The sequence below is a fragment of the Podarcis pityusensis genome (assembly GCF_964106645.2).
Source record: "Podarcis pityusensis genome assembly, chromosome: 2".
Taxonomy (NCBI): domain Eukaryota; kingdom Metazoa; phylum Chordata; class Lepidosauria; order Squamata; family Lacertidae; genus Podarcis; species Podarcis pityusensis.
Window position 1 is genome coordinate 60,708,668 of NC_138029.1, and position 18,330 is coordinate 60,726,997.

Genomic DNA, 18,330 nt, shown 5'->3' on the forward strand with positions numbered 1-18,330 from the left:
CTATGAATTAAGTCCTTTTCACTGCCTGCTGCTTTGTTTAAAATGTGCTTCCAACTTCAGAGCAACAGACAGATAGGGGAAGAATTGCAGCTCAGTGAAATGTGGAAGACCATCTAAGAAACATTTCATTGCCTCATAATCATTTCCAGTAGGGGATAAATGAGCTTTTCTGTATTGCTCTGCATCACAGCTAACAATGCTGAAGTTGCAGTCTTGGAAATTTCAAAGGTGTGGGGTGGAACCATAGTATGTGAATTTGTGCAAATATCACAAATGGAATATCTATGCCATGTAGGCCTGAGAGAGATGTAAATACGGTAAATGATGTGTGCATGTAGGTTAAAGTACTGGGGGACAGGGAGCTAGAACAAATTTTTCTGTGTTATTTCAGAAGTGTTTTCATTGCTAAAGAAACAGCTCACTTTTAAAACCAAATACTAGTGTATCTGTTTCTCTTCTCATGAGTCTTCTCTCATGAGAAGAGAAGACTCCCTGGAAAAGACCCTGATGTTGGGAAAGATTGAGGGCACAAGGAGAAGGGGACGACAGAGGACAAGATGGTTGGACAGTGTTCTCGAAGCTACGAACATGAGTTTGACCAAACTGTGGGAGGCAGTCGAAGACAGGAGTGCCTGGCATGCTCTGGTCCATGGGGTCACAAAGAGTTGGACACGACTAAACGACTAAACAACAGTGTGTCTGTTTAGAAGTGTAAACTACTACAATGAAAACAATTAATGGAACTGTAGCAGAATATGTAGATCTCTCTGCTCTACTTGCAACAATCACTTCTTTGAGTCCTGGTATGGTACCTATTTTTCTTTTTTGTGTTGGTGGTAGATTTGGAAAAAACCAAACATAATTTGGCCCAGAATGCCATATTTATTTGGTTGTGAATCTTAGCCTGGGACAAACAATCCTCTCCTGGCACCAACGAGCAGGAAAAACATGCCTTGCTGTGGTGCATTTCCATGTCCAGAAGGAGTGTGAAGCAGCTTCATGAATTGTGTACATTTCCTACCCATAAATTACATTCCCCATAACAGGAATGCTCCTTGAAGACCTGAAGACATTACAAAAGTCACTACCCATTCCCCCACCCCAGAAAGTGTTATCCTTACTGTCTTTCCTTTTCAACAACTGTATTTCATGGAATTACAGTCATGTCCGACTCCCGAAGAGTCAGATACGACTAAACGACAACAACATTTCATGGAATTGCATTTCATGGAATATTAGTTTCAGCAGCCTGCCACTCTATTATGATATAAGTAAGAATCATGATAGTCCAACAGGAATTAGGTAGGATTAGGGCTGTATTAAGCAGACATTTTATCCCTTTAGGAGGGCATATAAAAGGCCATGGTGATTATCAGCCAGTTGAAGGTGCAAGTGGAAAGATTTTCCAAGGAGGCATTGCTTCCTGGCCTTTCAGTCTTGCAAGTGGCCAAGGCAAAAGAATGAAATGAGGAAGTTCAACCTTCTCCCCATTTAGACTCAGACTTTGGGAACATGCCCTCCTACCAAATCTTTTACTCACTGAACACCCATCCTTGAACATTGCTTTTCATATGTGCCTTTCATATTTGATACTCTGATACAAATCTCTGAGTGGTGCAAGATTCCAAAGGTTCTAGGCACTTACCTAGGATTTGTGTTTCCTTTTGGATTGAGGCCCAGAGGAGATTTTGGCATCTTTGTGATATATGGGTTTTTTTAACATCTATATATACAACCCGAGCCTATGATGGAGGGGTTCACAGCAAGAAGGTCTTGTTTCTTGGATTCAAACAGAAATCAAATGTTGCTCTGAGTCTTTCTCGGAGCTTTACTTCTAGGTCACATCACCCCCACACCCAACTCCAAACTCTGGCTTTGTCTGTTGAGGGAGCAGCCATTTGCCATCTCCCACCACAGTCCCTTTAATCCCCCATCACTACAGAGAAAATGGCACATGCTATTCTAAAAATTGAAACTATCTACAATATACAAGAAGGGAATATACATTGCTCCCCCCCCCCCCGAATTATAATTATGTTTCAGTTAGAGCTTTAGTTGGTGGTAAATATATTATTAAATCTACAGGCAAGGGTTTATATTTTTTTACTGCTACTGTAAGTAATAAACAGCTGTGATATACTGCAGCTGTTGAAGGATATGAAACACTGTCAAAGATTAAACCTAGAATTGCACACTTAGTAGGATCAAAACGGATTAGAAGCATTTGAAATATGGAATTATGGCATAATTAGGCAAATGGGAACACATCTTTCTTGTGCAAACATAATCCATGTTACAATGTTCAGAATATACAAGCGAAGCACAAAACTGTTTGGTAAACTTGATAACTATAGTAGAACAGTAGGGTTTCCAGTACCTTGAAGGTTATGTTTATATGTCACCCCCAGAATTTGCACCCTTTAAAAGTCCCAAGCCGATTATTTTGTTAATTGCCCACATGTGGCTCAGATCTTTTTTTCCACCTCCACAATTCAAATGTGATGTATTGCATTAGGCATGTGCGGATCAATGCCACAGTCCTGCTCATCCCTTCTTTTCTTGAAGTAAATATCCTATTACACAGCTTGTTTAAACTTCAGAGCTTCTGGGGCTGGGTGAGGCCTGGGGCCACTCATGCTGGAGGGCATAACAGCAGGTGTGTAAGCAACTCCCATAGCTGCAGCTGTCATTGCCATGCTTTGCCACAACCCTACGTTGCCTTTGTTGGATCAACAGAATATGTTTGCATGGGTGTGACTGTACAGCACAGGAGAACAGTAGATTGGGATCTACTTGGCATTTTCAAGCTTCAAATTGGGACTATACAGCTTGGGACAAGGATCACCTCTTATAAGCCCAATCAACAGCGTCAATGTGTACGTGAGAGAATCCTGCAGATACCATCTTTGTAGGAGGTCTATTCCTCACAATATAGGAATTGGGTCCTTGGTGTTCTGGCACCTACCTTTTGGAATTCCCTCCTGTTAAATATTAGACAGCAGCCTCCTCTGTTGTCTTTTGACTTCCCTCTTCAGAAGAAATTGTTCCCAGTCTGCACCGGTAATGGAAGTATGTTTAAATGCATTACCATTTGCATATTTGCCACCCTGATCTTCCTTGGGAAGAAGGGTGAGATATAAATTTAACTATAAACAAGGTTTTCAACAATGGATCCAGGTGCACAGCCTGGGAGTCATTTTGGACTCACAGTTGTCCATGGAGGCACAGGTCAATTCTGTGTCCAGGGTAGCTATCTACCAGCTCCATCTGGTATGCCAGATGAAACCCTACCTGCCAGCAGACTGTCTTGCCAGAGTGGTACATGCTCTGATTATCTCCCGCTTGGACTACTGCAATGTGCTCTACATGGGGCTACCTTTGAAGGTGACCCAGAAACTACAATTAATCCAGAATGCATCTGCTAGACGTATGACTGGGAGCGGCCGCCGGGACCATATAACACTTGTCTTAAAGGATCTACATTAACTCCCAGTACATCTCCAAGCACAATTCAAAGTGTTGGTGCGGACCTCTAAAGCCCTAAAAGACCTCGGCCCAGTATACCTGAAGGAGTGTCTCCACCCCCATCGTTCAGCCCGGACACTGAGGTCCAGCGCCGAGGGCCTTTTTGTGGTTCCCTCACTGCGAGAAGTGAGGTTACAGGGAAACAGGCAGAGGGCCTTCTCGGTAGTGGTGCCCGCCCTGTGGAGAACCCTCCCATCAGATGTCAAGGAAATAAACTACTATTTAACTTTTAGAAAACATCTAAAGGCAGCCCTGTTTAGGGAAGTTTTTTTTAAAAAATTGATGTTTTATCATGTTTTTAATATTCTGTTGGGAGCCACCCAGTCAGATGGGCGGCATACAAATAATAACATTATTATGAATTATTATTACCCTTCTCCCAGCTTCATTACTGAAATAAAGGCTTGGGGAGTGTATTTTGTGGGTAGAAAGACACACTCACTTGTGATACTGAAAACCCTGGGCTGAGTATGTACAGAGACACCCTAATCCTCAGTTCTAAATAGATGTTCACTCTACGGCTTGGTGCCTTGCTCCAGTTCATGGAGTTAATACGTCTGTCCCAAAATACATCCCACAAGCCCTAATTCTGCTTATCATTGCTATAGAGCAGTGTTTACCAACCTTGGGTAGCTAGCTTTCTTTGGACTACAACTCCCATCATCCCCAGCTAGCAGGACCAGTGGTCAGGGATGATGGGAATTGTAGTCCAAAAACAGCTGGCGACCCAAGGCTGAGGAAACTCTGCTATAGAGAAACCACACCCACTGCTTTTTTCAGCCCTCAGTTCCTGCACTTCTCAGGTGGGTGCCATTTTGCCATTACAGTAGTACCTCGGGTTAAGTACTTAATTTGTTCCGGAGGTCCGTTCTTAACTGTACTTAACCTGAAGCACCACTTTAGCTAATGGGGCCTCCTGCTGCCACTGCGCCACCGGAGCACGATTTCTGTTCTGATCCTGAAGCAAAGTTCTTAACCTGAAGCACTATTTCTGGGTTAGCGGAGTCTGTAACCTGAAGTGTATGTAACCCGAGGTACCACTGTACTGTACAAGGGAATGAGTGAGTTCTGGCACCTCTTTTTCTAGAACAATGGCACAGACCACACGAATGCAAGTCTCTCATGCAGGTTCTGAGCTCAACCGCTGAGGTCCCCAAAGTATTTTGGGTCCTCGACACAGAGCTTTCGCAAAGCAACTTCGTGGCAACTGGACCTCCGCAACACACACCTGCATTTACAAACCCCAAGCCTTGAGAGTCTGACCCCTGGGCAAGAGTATTGCAAGACGCAGAGATGGTCAAAGAAGCTCTGCTGTTGCACACAGTACTTTTGCGTTGGTGAGGCAGCAAGCAGAGAAAGTGCAACCGCGAAGGCGCTAGCTAGGCCCCGGGATGCAGCCCAGCCGGGAGGAGCCGGCTCCTTTCCTCCTCCGCCAACCGTCGCCGCCATTCCACCGATCGGTCAGCAAGCGGCGCCAGATTTCGATGATTCACGCCGAGCCGGCGAGGAGGCACGCGCGCACACACAGCCCGACACTTACACAAGCGCACACAAAGCGGCTGGGCGAAGCTGGAGCGGGGCTCCGACGCCGAGCCAGCGGGGAACGGCGGCGCAAAGCCAGGCGGAACGGGTGGCAGCGCGCGGAGGACGGCAAAGCCCTCTGGCCGAAGGTGAGTGCGCCTGGAATAGCTCGCCAGGGAAACTTGCAGGCTGCTTCTCGCGCCGCCCTCGAAAGGTACTGGCGCCAGCCGCGTCTCCCTCAGAGCGTCCTTTGATTCCCTCAGCCCGAGGGGCGGCTGCTTTCCTTTGGGGAGGAGGCGCAGGGAGGGGCTCCCAAGGTAGGTCAAGCCCGTGAGGAGAATCCCTACTTCTGCCACTCAAACTTTCCCGGGAACCCGCCGCCCTCCCCTCTCGTTAGGACTGCTGCTGCCTTGGCAGTTTTGGTTCCATCTCGAGGTTCCTCTGACGGAGCGCCCTGTGCGGTGGAGCTGCTCAGGAGACCATCAGCTGCGTCTCCCATCAAATGCGTGGCTCACCCGCCTCCCTTGCCCCTCCTAGAGCTATTAAGCCGCTGTGTTTTGAACGCTTGCCTTTTTCTTTTTCTTGTGGACTGATTGACTGAGACAGGTATTTGTCCCTGTTCTCCCCACCACCACCACCACCACCTCCTCACCTCCTTTCTTCTCTTCCTGCTTTCTCCCTCTCCCAACCACCCCGCACCCCGTTTTGCAGATGCATAGGATATTGGCCATAGTTGTTTGGTGTTTTCTGCAAGTGGAAGGCAGGCATCCAGAAATCATCCCTGGGAGCAGCAACAATGGCAATTTCTTGGACAATGACAAATGGCTGAGCACTGTTTCCCAATACGACAAAGATAAATATTGGAATAAGTTCAGAGATGTAAGTACTCCTGTTTTCCCCCCCTCCAAGGTGGTCCTTAGGGATTCCCCCCCCCCCTTGCTAGGGACTGTCTGATGGTTCAGGTGTGTTGTTTTGGTGGGGTCAGAGGGATGGGTATATCTATCAGTATATGGCAATGCTTGCTGTAGATTTGGAAGAAGATCCTCATCCTTTAAGATCAGTTGTGTTTCAGTCTTCTTACTATTAGTATTCTGTATATGTGTGGTTAAGGAATCATTTTCTTGGTCTTCAGTTTTTCCTTAGGGCATAACTTTCAGAGAACTTTCTGTGTGCCTGTGTTAAGAGATTAGTTGCTGTTAAATGCAACCTTCTGGGGGGGGGGGGTGAGGATACAAAACTATTTACCCACTCAAGCCACAAGGTGGTAAACACTTGAAGCTTTCTTCATGCACATGTGGCAGGAGACCAAAGCAGAAGATTCTATTATCTCAGTTCTGCTCTCAGGGGTATTTGTTATGGTGTCTGTATTTCTCTGCCTTGGCATACTAAACATTCAGGAATGATTTCAGCTAACATTGTTACTCCAGTTTATGGATTGTGCTGAAACTTCATGCATTTGTATGGGCAGGGAAAATGTATTTCATAAGCAAAACTTTAGGGAAAATGAACACTTCGAGAAATAATTCCATTGTGGTTAACCTCCCCAGGATCAGTAAAGGGGGGGAGGGATGTAATGGCTTTGTTACTAAGGCTAGGTATTTGAGAAGCTTCATGTAACCCATTTAGAAATGTCTAAATGAATATTGTGGTAAGCCATTAGCAGATACCATTCCCTTGCAGTTGGTATAAGCAAGGGCATTCTGCCAAGTGGATTGTAGGGAGATGGCTGGGAAGAATTGGTCACCTGGTGTTCTAAAAACAATGAGGCAGATTCACAGCAACATTTATCTGCTTATGTCAGGCCTTATGGGAAAAATAAGACCAGATTCTTAAAAAGATGGCATTTACTTGACTATGACTATTGCAATCTGTTATTTACTGCAAGCAGTTCTCCAATTGAGTAAAGCCTCAGTTCAGTCCCATTGATGCTATTTTCATTTTTATTCAACTTCCTTATATATATTAAACAAAATTCTAAGTATACATTGAACCATCAATGATAAGTGTATCTAAGCTGGAGGAGGTGTTATGATTCAGTTAATGTTTCTGACTGAAGAAGGATTGATCTTTATGGTCAGAAATCAACAGGAATTTTGCTATTGAGTCTACTGAGTTTGACTTGCAACCTTTTAAAGAATTTTATTTAATGAGTGGCCTTCTGCAGTCTCTGAGCGGACTCTCCAGGAGATGGCAAAAGATTCTCCACATCTGCTCATTTCAAACCACCACTCTGCTTGGCCTGTGGTTGCTAACTGACAAGAGGGGGAGTGTGGTCTTTATCTGCCCCCTTAAGAAAGGTTTTATGTGCAGTAAAGAGAAAATTATACTTTCCATGGTATGAAACTAAATATATTTAGCAGTATGGAGGAATCAGCAAGAGATAGCAGTATAGCTAATGGACTAAGTCCAAAAGTTGGCATCCCTTTGCTTAGCACACATCAAGTATACTAGTAAGGAATACAGGTATATTTTGCAGCAAATATGAGGAAGGAGATAAGTAAGGTGTGTAACACATGAATGCTACATTTACCTGTTTACATATTTATTGACCATCCATTAACATCACTCTTGGAGTGGCTTGCAGGTGGTTCAAAACAACCTAACATTTAAAGAAGTTATAACACAAACATCACTACGGAAACCAGCACAAAGTATTTGAAAAATATTCCTTCCACATACTAGAAAAATCAGCCTTGCAAATAAGTCCACAGCAGTTCCTAGTCTATTAACCTACCTGCTCAATAATGCCATATAAGTAATTATTTTATGGCACAACCATAGCCTTCCAGGGTGAGGGGTCGGGTGGGGTTATTCCAATTAAGGGCTTGTCCTGCTCTTCCTCCCACCCTCCAGGGGAAACTGCTCTTTAGTGCTCAGTTGGAGTAAATGGCAATTTGATTTTTCTCTGGATTCAGACTTGTTTGGTTTTAGCACTAAAGAGCTGATTTTTCTCTGGGAAAGGAGTAGGGCAAGGGGAAAACCACTCAGACCTATGCCTAGAAAGTGCGGGTCAAACAGAAAACTGCTTGGACCAGTGCTTTCTAGGCATGGGACAAGCAGAAGTACGACGGAATGAGTAGAAGTGTGAATGAGCCCTTCGCTAACAAAATTATTACCTACTTGATCAACTTGTCGCAATTTTTATTTGCCATAGGTCAGGGGTCTGCAACCCACGGCTCCGGAGCCGCATGTGGCTCTTTTACACCTTTGCCGCGGCTCCGGAGCGGATACTAGCAAGGGGAGGAGGCGCATTGTGCGCCCCGACACTCCCCACTGTGGCGGGCGCTGTACTGGCTGTGATGTCGCATGGGGGCGGTGCGTGCGTTAGTCACGCACCGTCCCGACGTCACCTTCCCGCCCGCTGTCAGATCGCGGCTCCGGAGATATATTTGTTTTAAATGTCGCAAATGTTTTTGCGGCTCCCAGTTTTTTTTCCTTCGGAAACGGGTCCAAGTGGCTCTTTTTGTCTTAAAGGTTGCAGACCCCTGCCATAGGTGAATAGGCAGGTGGGCTAGTCTTGATGAAACTTTCTAGTTACTACATTTTATGTATTCCCACTGTGATTTTTGAAGACCAAAAGATAGTAATTTACATAAGCAGATTTAAGAGTTGGTGCGGTTTAGTGGATGGGAGTGAGCTGGGAAGTTGACCTGATTGGGTTCAACTCGTTGTTTAGATTCGATTTGGATGTTTGAATTTTTCTTTTAAGTAAAATTACAAACTGATTTTTGAAGTTTCTTCTGTTTTCAAAGTGGTTTGTTGTAAGCTGGCCGAGAAACACAAACACAAAATGCATTTTGCTTTGCATCTCATTTTTAAAATATATCTTTCATTATTCTTCTCCACACCTCGTAGAGGAGTATACTGTGGTTTTGGCTGTTTGATTGGTCCAGTATACTGTGCTTGAAGAGAGCTATTTATTTAATATGACCCATTTTCCTCAGAGATGAAAGGAGGTAGCAAAGGCATACTCTACTATGACATTTGGGCCATTGAAATGAGCATTACCCAGAGCATCTCTAACTCATGTCATTGGGCCTAGCACACCAGAAAACAGGTAGATTGTTTCTTAGAATGTCAGGAGAAGATTGCTCACCAGTCATCATCCTTCTTCTTGAAGAGAAGTGCACATTATTCAAATTCTTCATGGCATATATCTTTAAAAGGAGATTTGAGTACCTCAACTCTGGCAGTAGTATTGCTGCCAAAAGATTATTTGTCAAAAGACAGGAAAACATTAGGGTTTAGTATGTAGGTGAATGGCCCTGTGTGTACTAAATCTTAAAACCATATAAGTATTTAACATACATGCTTTTTTCATGACTTGGATATTTGGTGTTTTGAGCTACCATTTGGGGAATGCACTTCGTCAGAATAAGAAACTTAAGTTGCCAAACTAGATGCGATGGGAGGTGTTTTTGCTTCAGTGAATGGCCTTCCATGAAAACATATGTTTTTCCCGATCCTATGAGCCAGCACATTTGCTTACCTCTGCCCTCAAGGCAACGAAATGTACTTTGGTGCAGTAGAAGGGAAAGGAAGAGCAAGCCATCTCAGATCCCTGTGGAACGTTGCTTCCCCCTCAGGAACAGTTAACTAAATTTCATAAGGGATGTTTACACATTGCATTCAGCGAGTGTACAATCTCAGTATGCAGATTGTTGAGCTGTAGGCTTGTTCATGCAGTTATTTGCATGTAATGCTTAACAAGTGCACAGTCTGTGTACCTGGGTAAATAATACCTGAACAAACCAACAGGCTGCACACTCTTTTGCTTAAATGCTTGTGCATGTGTAGAAAAGGCTTGTACCTGGGTTCAGGGTAACATGTGAACAAACCCATGGCTTACCATTATCTGCTTAAAGTCATAGCCATCTCTTTTTACTATCCTTTTAGTCTAGGCCTATGAATTTTAATTATCCTACCACAATTGCAGTACTGTAAATAAAACCACAGTTTGTAAAATAGCACCAGGGTTCCAGTATGAGTTGTAATATATGATGCATTATGCCTGAGCAGGGAACTCCAACAAAAGTAGGGGCCAGGGGTTATGAATGCTGGTCTCTCTCCAAGCATCCCTGTCCCCAACCTTGAGGAGGAAGGTCTGAAGGGTGTTTCTATCATCAGTGATTTTATACACACACACGCGCGCGCACACACACACACACACACACACGCTCACCCCTCTCAGAAATAAAGGGAGGACTCTCTCACCAGATAGCAGGATGTGCATTTGTTTTTCTTATCTTGTGTCTTAAAGACATTTTGTCATTAGATTGGGGAGTCTGGGCTCCACAATACCTCTGTCTTGCCTCAGCATTCTAGGATGAAAACATTGATATCCAGCAAGGAGGATGTTAATAAAAACATATATATCCTGCAAGAGGATATTGGCTAAGAGGGCAGTTTAGCACAACACTACACCTCACCCCCAACCCCCCATTGCCGGCCAGAATCCAGAGCTTTCCACTTCCCCAGATTGGCCCTTTGTGTTAACTTCCCCTGTTTGGATCAGTTGACTTTTCTCCTAGGATATGGAGAAGGAATGGTGTTTGTTACCACTTTTTTTAGTTTAGAGTGAATGTGATCCACTTCCATTGAGTTCCAGACCCTCCAAGTGTCCCTATTTTCCAGGGACAGTCCCGGATTTACAGAAGCCATCCTGGTTTCTTACTTAATCCCAGAATGTCCTGCTTTTCCTTAGGACATCCCTATTTCCATCAGAGAAATGTTGGAGGGTCTGGAGTTCTGGTGGATCAGAATAAAAAAAAAAACAAAACCCTTCCATGCCAAAATGTAGCAGAGTAGAACCCATTCATACTTTCAAGAAAGAGCATCATGTTTTATTTTGAAGGCCACTTCCTTGAATATAATAACTCAGTGGTCAGCAATCCAAATCAGATACATTTGGCTTCAAAATAGGAGAGCAACTCATGGCAGGAAATCTAAATTAATAGCAATGCTTTAGCAGGAGTGATAATAGGCTTCTCCATTTGCTTTGTGCTCATAAATCAGTATTTGATAAATCAATTTGGAATAATGAATTTTAATCCAAGGAACACATATTCTGCAACTTGTGTATGCAAGACCTAAGAAAATATTTAGACAGAGAATATTTCTAGGTTCCAAATATATAAAAATTGGGGAGTCTTAGAGCATGCATTAAGAAAGGTGTCATGGTCAGTGCAAAACTGAAAAGCTTGAGTGATAACAGCAGAAATCTTGCAAATGTGTCAGTTCAGTCACATGTATTCAGATATTTGAAGATGAAATAGTCTGTTTGTATTTGTTTTATAATGCTTATATAGAATAAAGAATATGTTTGGCACAAGTTTTTAACCCAGTAATCATTAGCAGTGAAGATGTAAATGACCTACTGAAATTATTAGGAAATTTTTATTTTTAAAGCAGTTGGATTGCAGCCACAGAGGTCCAAGCAGTCAAATGATTATGTATTATGCCTGCATACAGATATTTTTCATATCTCTATTTCCTGATGCTAGGCTATTGACATGGCAAAAAAAGTGTTTCTTCATATTGCAATGTTTGAAAGTAGAAAATACATTGGGTGCAATGGCTTTCAGGGAGCTTTCTTTTATACAATGAGAAACGTTGAACCGAATTATGAACAATTACAGTTATAGAACTGGACAGGGTTATCTCTGTATTTGCCAGTATGTTTTTAAGATAGTTTTCATCAGCTTGGGCTGCATTTTAAAAAATTATGCCCATGTTTCAAATTTGTCTGTCATCTTAGAAAAAAAGTTATAGTTTGCTTTCTGGATGTTGGTTATAGGTACCAAAAATAGCCAAGCTGCAGGGAACTATAATGATGTTGAGATTGTTCTATCTTCATGTTGAGGATGGAGAAAGAAAAAGAAATATTTCAGCTTTTGGTGAATTGTTGGGTAAAATAAAATGAAGAAACTTGACAACCTTTATATGGAAGATGGATGCCTTCAAGGATGAAAAGGGGCAAATGGGCAAATTAGATCTTAGCCAGATGTGCTTGAGATGTGAATTGTTTTTAGATTGATGAAATCCTAAACCCTTGTTAAATAAGCAGCCTCTGGGCAAAATTCTCTTTTTCAGTAACACTGGCAAAACCTAAACAGAAATGAAACAGTATTGCCAAAAGCACTTCTGTGTATCTCCTCATTAAAAAGTTGGTAAGAGACAAAACAGGTTTGGAAAACAGACCCACATTCTAGTATACAACAGTGTAGCTGTGGGTTTGTATAGCTATAAAAGAGTCAGCTTTTGAAAGTACACTACTCTATTGGGACTTGATGCTGCCCTCCTGCCATGTATTTGTGAAGAGACCATTTGATGTAGCAGCTGCAATACTAGGTTCAAATATGAGAAACTTAAATTCATATCCCTGGAGAGCAATGAAGTTCCAGTGATGGTTATAATAAGTCACTTTCTTATTCTAAGGTCCTTTCTGGTCTTTTAAAGAGGCCCTGATACTGTTTAGTTTTGTGGAAAAGAAGCTTCCAAACAAAAAACAAACACCCCACCCTTCAGGGCCATCTACACTGGCTGCCCTTCTTCTGGATAGATGTTCTGCCTCACTTGCAGTTACATAAAGAATAAATCAGACTGGTAACCTCTTGCTGAACATATAATCCTATGTCATACTGGTTTCTCTTTTCTTCTGCTCCCTTTTCTGACTTTTGTTCTTAATTTAGATTGTAAGTTCCTTGGGGCTGGAACCTGCCATCTTCATTTGTTACTCTGTAATGCTCCATGAAAAAAAAAGGTGGCAAAATATTATAGAACCAAGAAGTAATATGAGGCTGGGGCTTAGTGCAGCTTGGGGACATCCCCAAGCTGTGCTAGTTCCTACTTTGCATGATCCATTGACCCCTAGCTGAGAGGAGAAGTGATGGCATTATTACTTCCTAACGTTGCTGAATGCATTGAAACATATAAAACAGGTATAGTAAAACAAGGGAATGCCTGCAGGCTGAGCTGGTTTCCGCCTTGCATGTGACGGGGCTTGCTTTTTCTGTAGATTATTGGAGGTGGGGTACATTTAGAGATCAGTTCAGAACCCAGATCTAACATCTGGAGGGATTCAAGGAACCAGAGTAGAAATTTCAGTAAATTGGAAAGCAGTACATCATAAAAATTAAGAACCAAACACTGCAAGCATTTATGAGATGTTAGCATCCATCTGTCTTGAGAGACAATGGGGTGTGCCTCCGGGGGTGAACTCCAACTGCTGTGTTAGCAGCACCAAAGTGATCTCCCTGTTGTGCAAGCCTGGGCAGTGTGTATGGAGGTCCTGGGCTGATGTCCAAAGGAAAGCAGAGCACCAACTTGGCTGCAAGAGAAGGAGACATACAAGGTGCCATCCAACAGTCTTAGGGACTCTAGATTTGTGTAGGGTTTGCTCCTTAGCATTTTCTTCTCCTGAAGATATCCAGGAAGGCAGCAGAGGTTTGGGATCAGAATTTTCCTTCTCTTAGAAGGGCTACCTTCCCAGGCTGACAAGCTTCATCTGCCCCTCCCTTCCCTCTACAGTCCATGCAGAAATCCCATCTTCTTGACTGTTGGACCCACTGTTGATCTAAGCTGCTCAATCTTCCAGAGCCTGTTTTCACATTCATGGGAAGTCCATAACTCACTGAGGGTTTGAGATCCATCGGCTACCCTCACCTGGTTTAGCCAACTTGTTTAAGCCCTTTCCTGGGGTGTAGGCGTGTTGAATGGTGATAGCTTCTAGAAGACACAAGTGAGATCGGAGTTCAGGGTGAGTACCAGAGGTGAACAAACTACCCCAGAAGGAGCATGATGTGTCCCCTACCACAAGTACTATCCCTCCCCTAACCATCCCATAAACCCCATAGTTTATGAACATGCCTGATCTCATCTCAACTTGCAAGCTAAGCAGGGTACTTGGATGGGAGAAAACCTGAGAATACTGGGTGCTGTAGGCTTTTATCTCATGAAATGTATGTGTTATATAATCTTGTTAATTAATTTGATCTAGTTTAAAATGACCTAATAACAAAGTTACTGTTTGTCCAGGATGATATAAAGCAAAATTTGGTATGCTACCTATACTTTTCAAGATCTCGTATAGTTAGCATACCAAACACTGCATATCTAATTTATTTTTTATATATACCCCCTCTCTCAATTATTTCCCAGACAATATACTCACCATGTTGTTAACCAGTGTATCTAAACCTTGATTTCAGTTTTACCAAATTACTTGCCCCTTAAATTCCTGAATATTGTCACTTCTTTGTTTTTGCTGAATGTTCATTTGAGCAATGTTGCTATTCCATAGTGGGTTTCAAGGGCCAGTGGCATTTTAAGAGGCAGCTTAGAGTTAAAATAATTCCTAAAGTTGTGCAGCAGAGGCTTTATCAGGGAGGCATTTTGGGTTAGTAGATCAGTCTTTTATCTGTCACCTAAGCTGTTTGGTTTGTAATCCATTGTCGCAGAAAATCAGTCTCATTAAATGGGCACAAGTGACTTAAATTAATTTTGTGGAATCCTATTCATATCTACTCAGAAGTAAGTACTACTGAGTTCAGTTGAACCTACTACTCTTAGGTAAGTGTATAGTATTGCAGCCTTAGTTTACTTAATGATCTACAGTAAGCACCATAAATTCACCCCTCTCCTTCAACTTATTGAGCCCTTCCTCTGTGTTTTCTCAGAATGCACACATGAAAACTTTTTCTTCTGTATTTCTCCCAGGCTAGGACTCTGGAGAGTAAGACAGCAGATGATAGATGTATAAAAATGTCCTTGGTAGTGTAAACACTGAAGTCAGTTCAACTGTCTCCTTGTTCAGTGTGCTTGCTATAAGCTTGTAGCGGGGTAAGAAGAGGACAGCGAAAAACTTTTGAGAGGCATTTGCAATAATATTGTGTTGTATCCAGCTAAACTATTATATGCCCAGAACAACTTTTGCAAGGGCAGTGGAACTTTCCCTCCGTCTCTTTCCCCTTCATTCCCCAAAAAATTCTCTCTGCGGTTTTACCCAACCTATGGAGCAGACTTAGAGTCCAGGGGGAGCAGAGGGAGGGGGTGTTCTTTTGTGCTTGCAGAAGTCATTCTGTGCACAAAATGATTTAGTTTGGATACAAGCCAACATTATCATAGCACTATTGGGCAATATGTATTTATATACAATCTTACATTTTTGGCCTGCTATCTGAAATTGTCCTGTAAATAATTTGAGATTGCGATGAAAACCACAAATCTCTATTTTGTTAGTTTGGGGATATGTTCTTACAGAAGATTCCAAAGCAAACTCTTAGTAGCACCTTTTTTGCTAACAGAAGCACATGAATAATCCCCACACAATCAAGATTTTATAACTTGGATATCCCAAGTGATAGCCAGCTTTCCCAAACCTATTATACTCAGAACATCCTGACCTGTATAAGAATTCTATTACTTTTCTAGTGCTCTCATATGTACCAGGATGCAATATACTGTCTCTTAGATTTCGTTGAAGCTTTGCAAAGCTTATTCATTGTGCTATGCAAACACTTTGGTGTAGCTATGAGTAATAATCATAAAACATAGAAAAGAGATTGCCTTGTAAAGATAAGAAAATGAAAGATAATAACAAAATGAAATTGAGAATAACATTTTCAGTGAAGGTGTGCATTCCGTCTTCCAAATGTAATTGTATTAGACTTGGGAAACCTTGTTTCATGCATGCTTATCCAACTTTCTTCTCTTCCTCAACATAAGAAAAAATAGTTATGGTGAAAACTGGGACCTCCTGTTATAACACCTGGGGGGGAACCTCTGATGAAGCTCATGACCCAGAGTGTATTTGTAAATCCACCTAGGCGTTTTGGAGCTTGGGTTTTAATTCTCATGTAGATAAAGTTCCCATAGTGTGGTTTAGCTATGCTCAGTGGAAACAAAACAATGCCAAACCAAAACTAATGAATCTGGACTGCTTTCACCAACCGTACAGAAGATTAAGCTCAATTTAAAGTTTGGATGACATGCTAAATTGTGTTTCATCTAAATGGAAAGAGAAGCTCTTGAATTCATTGCCACATGGCAGTTGTTCTCCATCACATCACGTTGACGTTTAAGCTTCATTCTGGATAGATGAAATCAGATATAATTACATTTTTGTAATTTTATCACTCTATTATATGTTCATACTTTTTGGAGTGGGTTAAACATGGATTTCATTATTGTGCACATGTTAGTAGTACTTTACATAAGTTTTTTGCTATTTCCAAATTCTAAGTTCAAATGTGGATTTGCAAATCCTTCTTTCTCTTATCAATATGACCCAGGCCTCCGTAGCTTCTGGGTGCTATCCAACTAACATGTCCCATCAGTACAAGAATGTCCCTTTCTGCAATGGAACTCCCCTTTCACTCCTTGCAAGCCCCACACCCTTGCCAAAGCTGTTCTGGAGGGTAAGGGGTAGCAAGCAAAACAAAAGATTGCAAAATTTGAACCTGAGATCTTCTGCATGCAAACCATGTTCTCAGTGGATGAGCTATATGCACCCCCTGCAATGAACTAGTGTCCCAGTTGAAACTGAACTGACAGCTTCTCATTTCTAAGGCACACTTTCTTGATTAGGGACATTCCCATGGAATTCTGTATTAAACCTGAATATTTGCTCAGTATTTTAACAGCAAGGCTTCTTTTTATTATCTGATCATTTGTAAGCTTAATATCACAGATGTATCAACCTGATGCCTTGCTCATCCTCATTGTTCTGTCCTCATCTGCTGCTTTTTATATAATTGGCCACAGAGGACCTTGTTTTAGCTTTCTGCTCTCCATTATGCTTATCATGCTATTATTGAATGACTTTCAAGGTAAATCTTGTACAGGTTTTTCCCCCTTCAAAGAGAACTGTTGGTATCATCATTTAGTTGTTCTAGAGCATATAGAGTTCAGCTTTATATAGTTGGTACATAAAAGTAGTTTTAAAAGCGGCTTAACTTGTCATCCACCAAGGTGAGCATGACTAGCTAGCCCTGTATGACGGCCAATGGTAATCTCAATAAACTGCGCCTGAGGAGTGCAGTTAGTTGTCCCTCAGGTTTCATAAGCCTCACTCATTTAAACTTAGAAGTTTAGAATTGCTGTTTCCATGCTATGGGACACTGTTCCAGTAGACATTCAGCAGGCATCCTCACAGCTGACTTTCAGGTGTTTTTTGATGACCTTTCTTTATGCCAACAGGCCTAATTATTTGTTTACATTTTCTTAAGTCAAGCTTAATGAATTAATGATATTTTGTATTGTATTCATATTTTATGTTCCATTGTATTTGTGATTGCTGTGCATTGCCTTGACATTTTATGAATGGCAAGTTTTAACTATTTCTTGTTTTTGATGCCTGCATGAGACCATGGAAACAGGTCAAACACCCAACAGGTCATGATACACAGCTAGTGGGATGCATTTGGCTTCTTTCCATACTTCAAATTGAAGAATAGGGTACTAGGAATTGCATCCAAGAGAAGGAAAACGTCTGCATAGCATATTCTAAGGCCCAGCTGCTACAAGCTGAATTTTGCATATATAATTAATGCTGATATGCATTAATTCTTTCTGTAATCTGTAGGTGATAATTATAAAGCGCTTTGATCATAAGATGTACCTTTTAAATAATATGTATTGAATCATTAGTTTTAATTTCAGTACATGCTTTTTCAGTACAGTATATTGGCCAATTAAAACTTGTCCTGGAAAACTAGAGCTTTTTCACTTTTTCACTTCTGTAATAAAGTACTGAATGATCACTGGAAAAGCAGTGTGTAGTATTATTATCCCATGTGTCTTTGTAATTATATGTGTGGAAGTAGTTTCCTTTTTTTGTGTGGTGTACAACTTAATCATCAATGAGCAAATACCTGCAAAATAACTAATTTTCTTCAAATATTTTGACAGTTCACATTTCTTTCATTGTACATTGGTTCATTACCCAAATATCAGAGTGTATGTGTATAGCTATTTCAAAATCTTTAACACTTAAACCAGGCATTTCACTTCACACAGCATGAGGATCACCTGATCTAATCCTTAATAGTTTCCCTCCAGTTCTTACGTATTCCATACTGAAGTTCAGTGAAGTGGACACACTGTATTTATTAGTTTTAAACTGCAGTTTAAGATTGCAAACCACAAATAGCTCATTCTGGAATGATCCCAAGGAGTTAATTTGGAATACACCAGAGAAGAAATATATTGTCATTGTGCCTTCCAAGTGACATTTAGTTTGGTCTCCCTTGTGTTTCTGAAAAATGTGAAACCTTACGGGGACTA

The 18,330-nt window shown here is 41.7% G+C and overlaps 1 protein-coding gene across 2 annotated transcripts in view; it reads left to right on the forward strand.

Moving 5' to 3' along the window:
* The first annotated feature begins 4,897 nt into the window (after window positions 1–4,897).
* Window positions 4,898–18,330, forward strand: part of SPOCK1 (SPARC (osteonectin), cwcv and kazal like domains proteoglycan 1) — a 413,288-nt gene continuing 399,855 nt past the window's right edge. For both annotated transcript variants that reach the window (XM_080996315.1, XM_080996316.1), the window contains exons 1-2: window positions 4,898–5,195; window positions 5,758–5,925. In XM_080996315.1, the coding sequence (XP_080852441.1) occupies window positions 4,917–5,195; window positions 5,758–5,925 (447 nt within the window). In that variant the 5' untranslated portion in view covers window positions 4,898–4,916. The remainder of the gene's footprint in view (window positions 5,196–5,757; window positions 5,926–18,330) is intronic.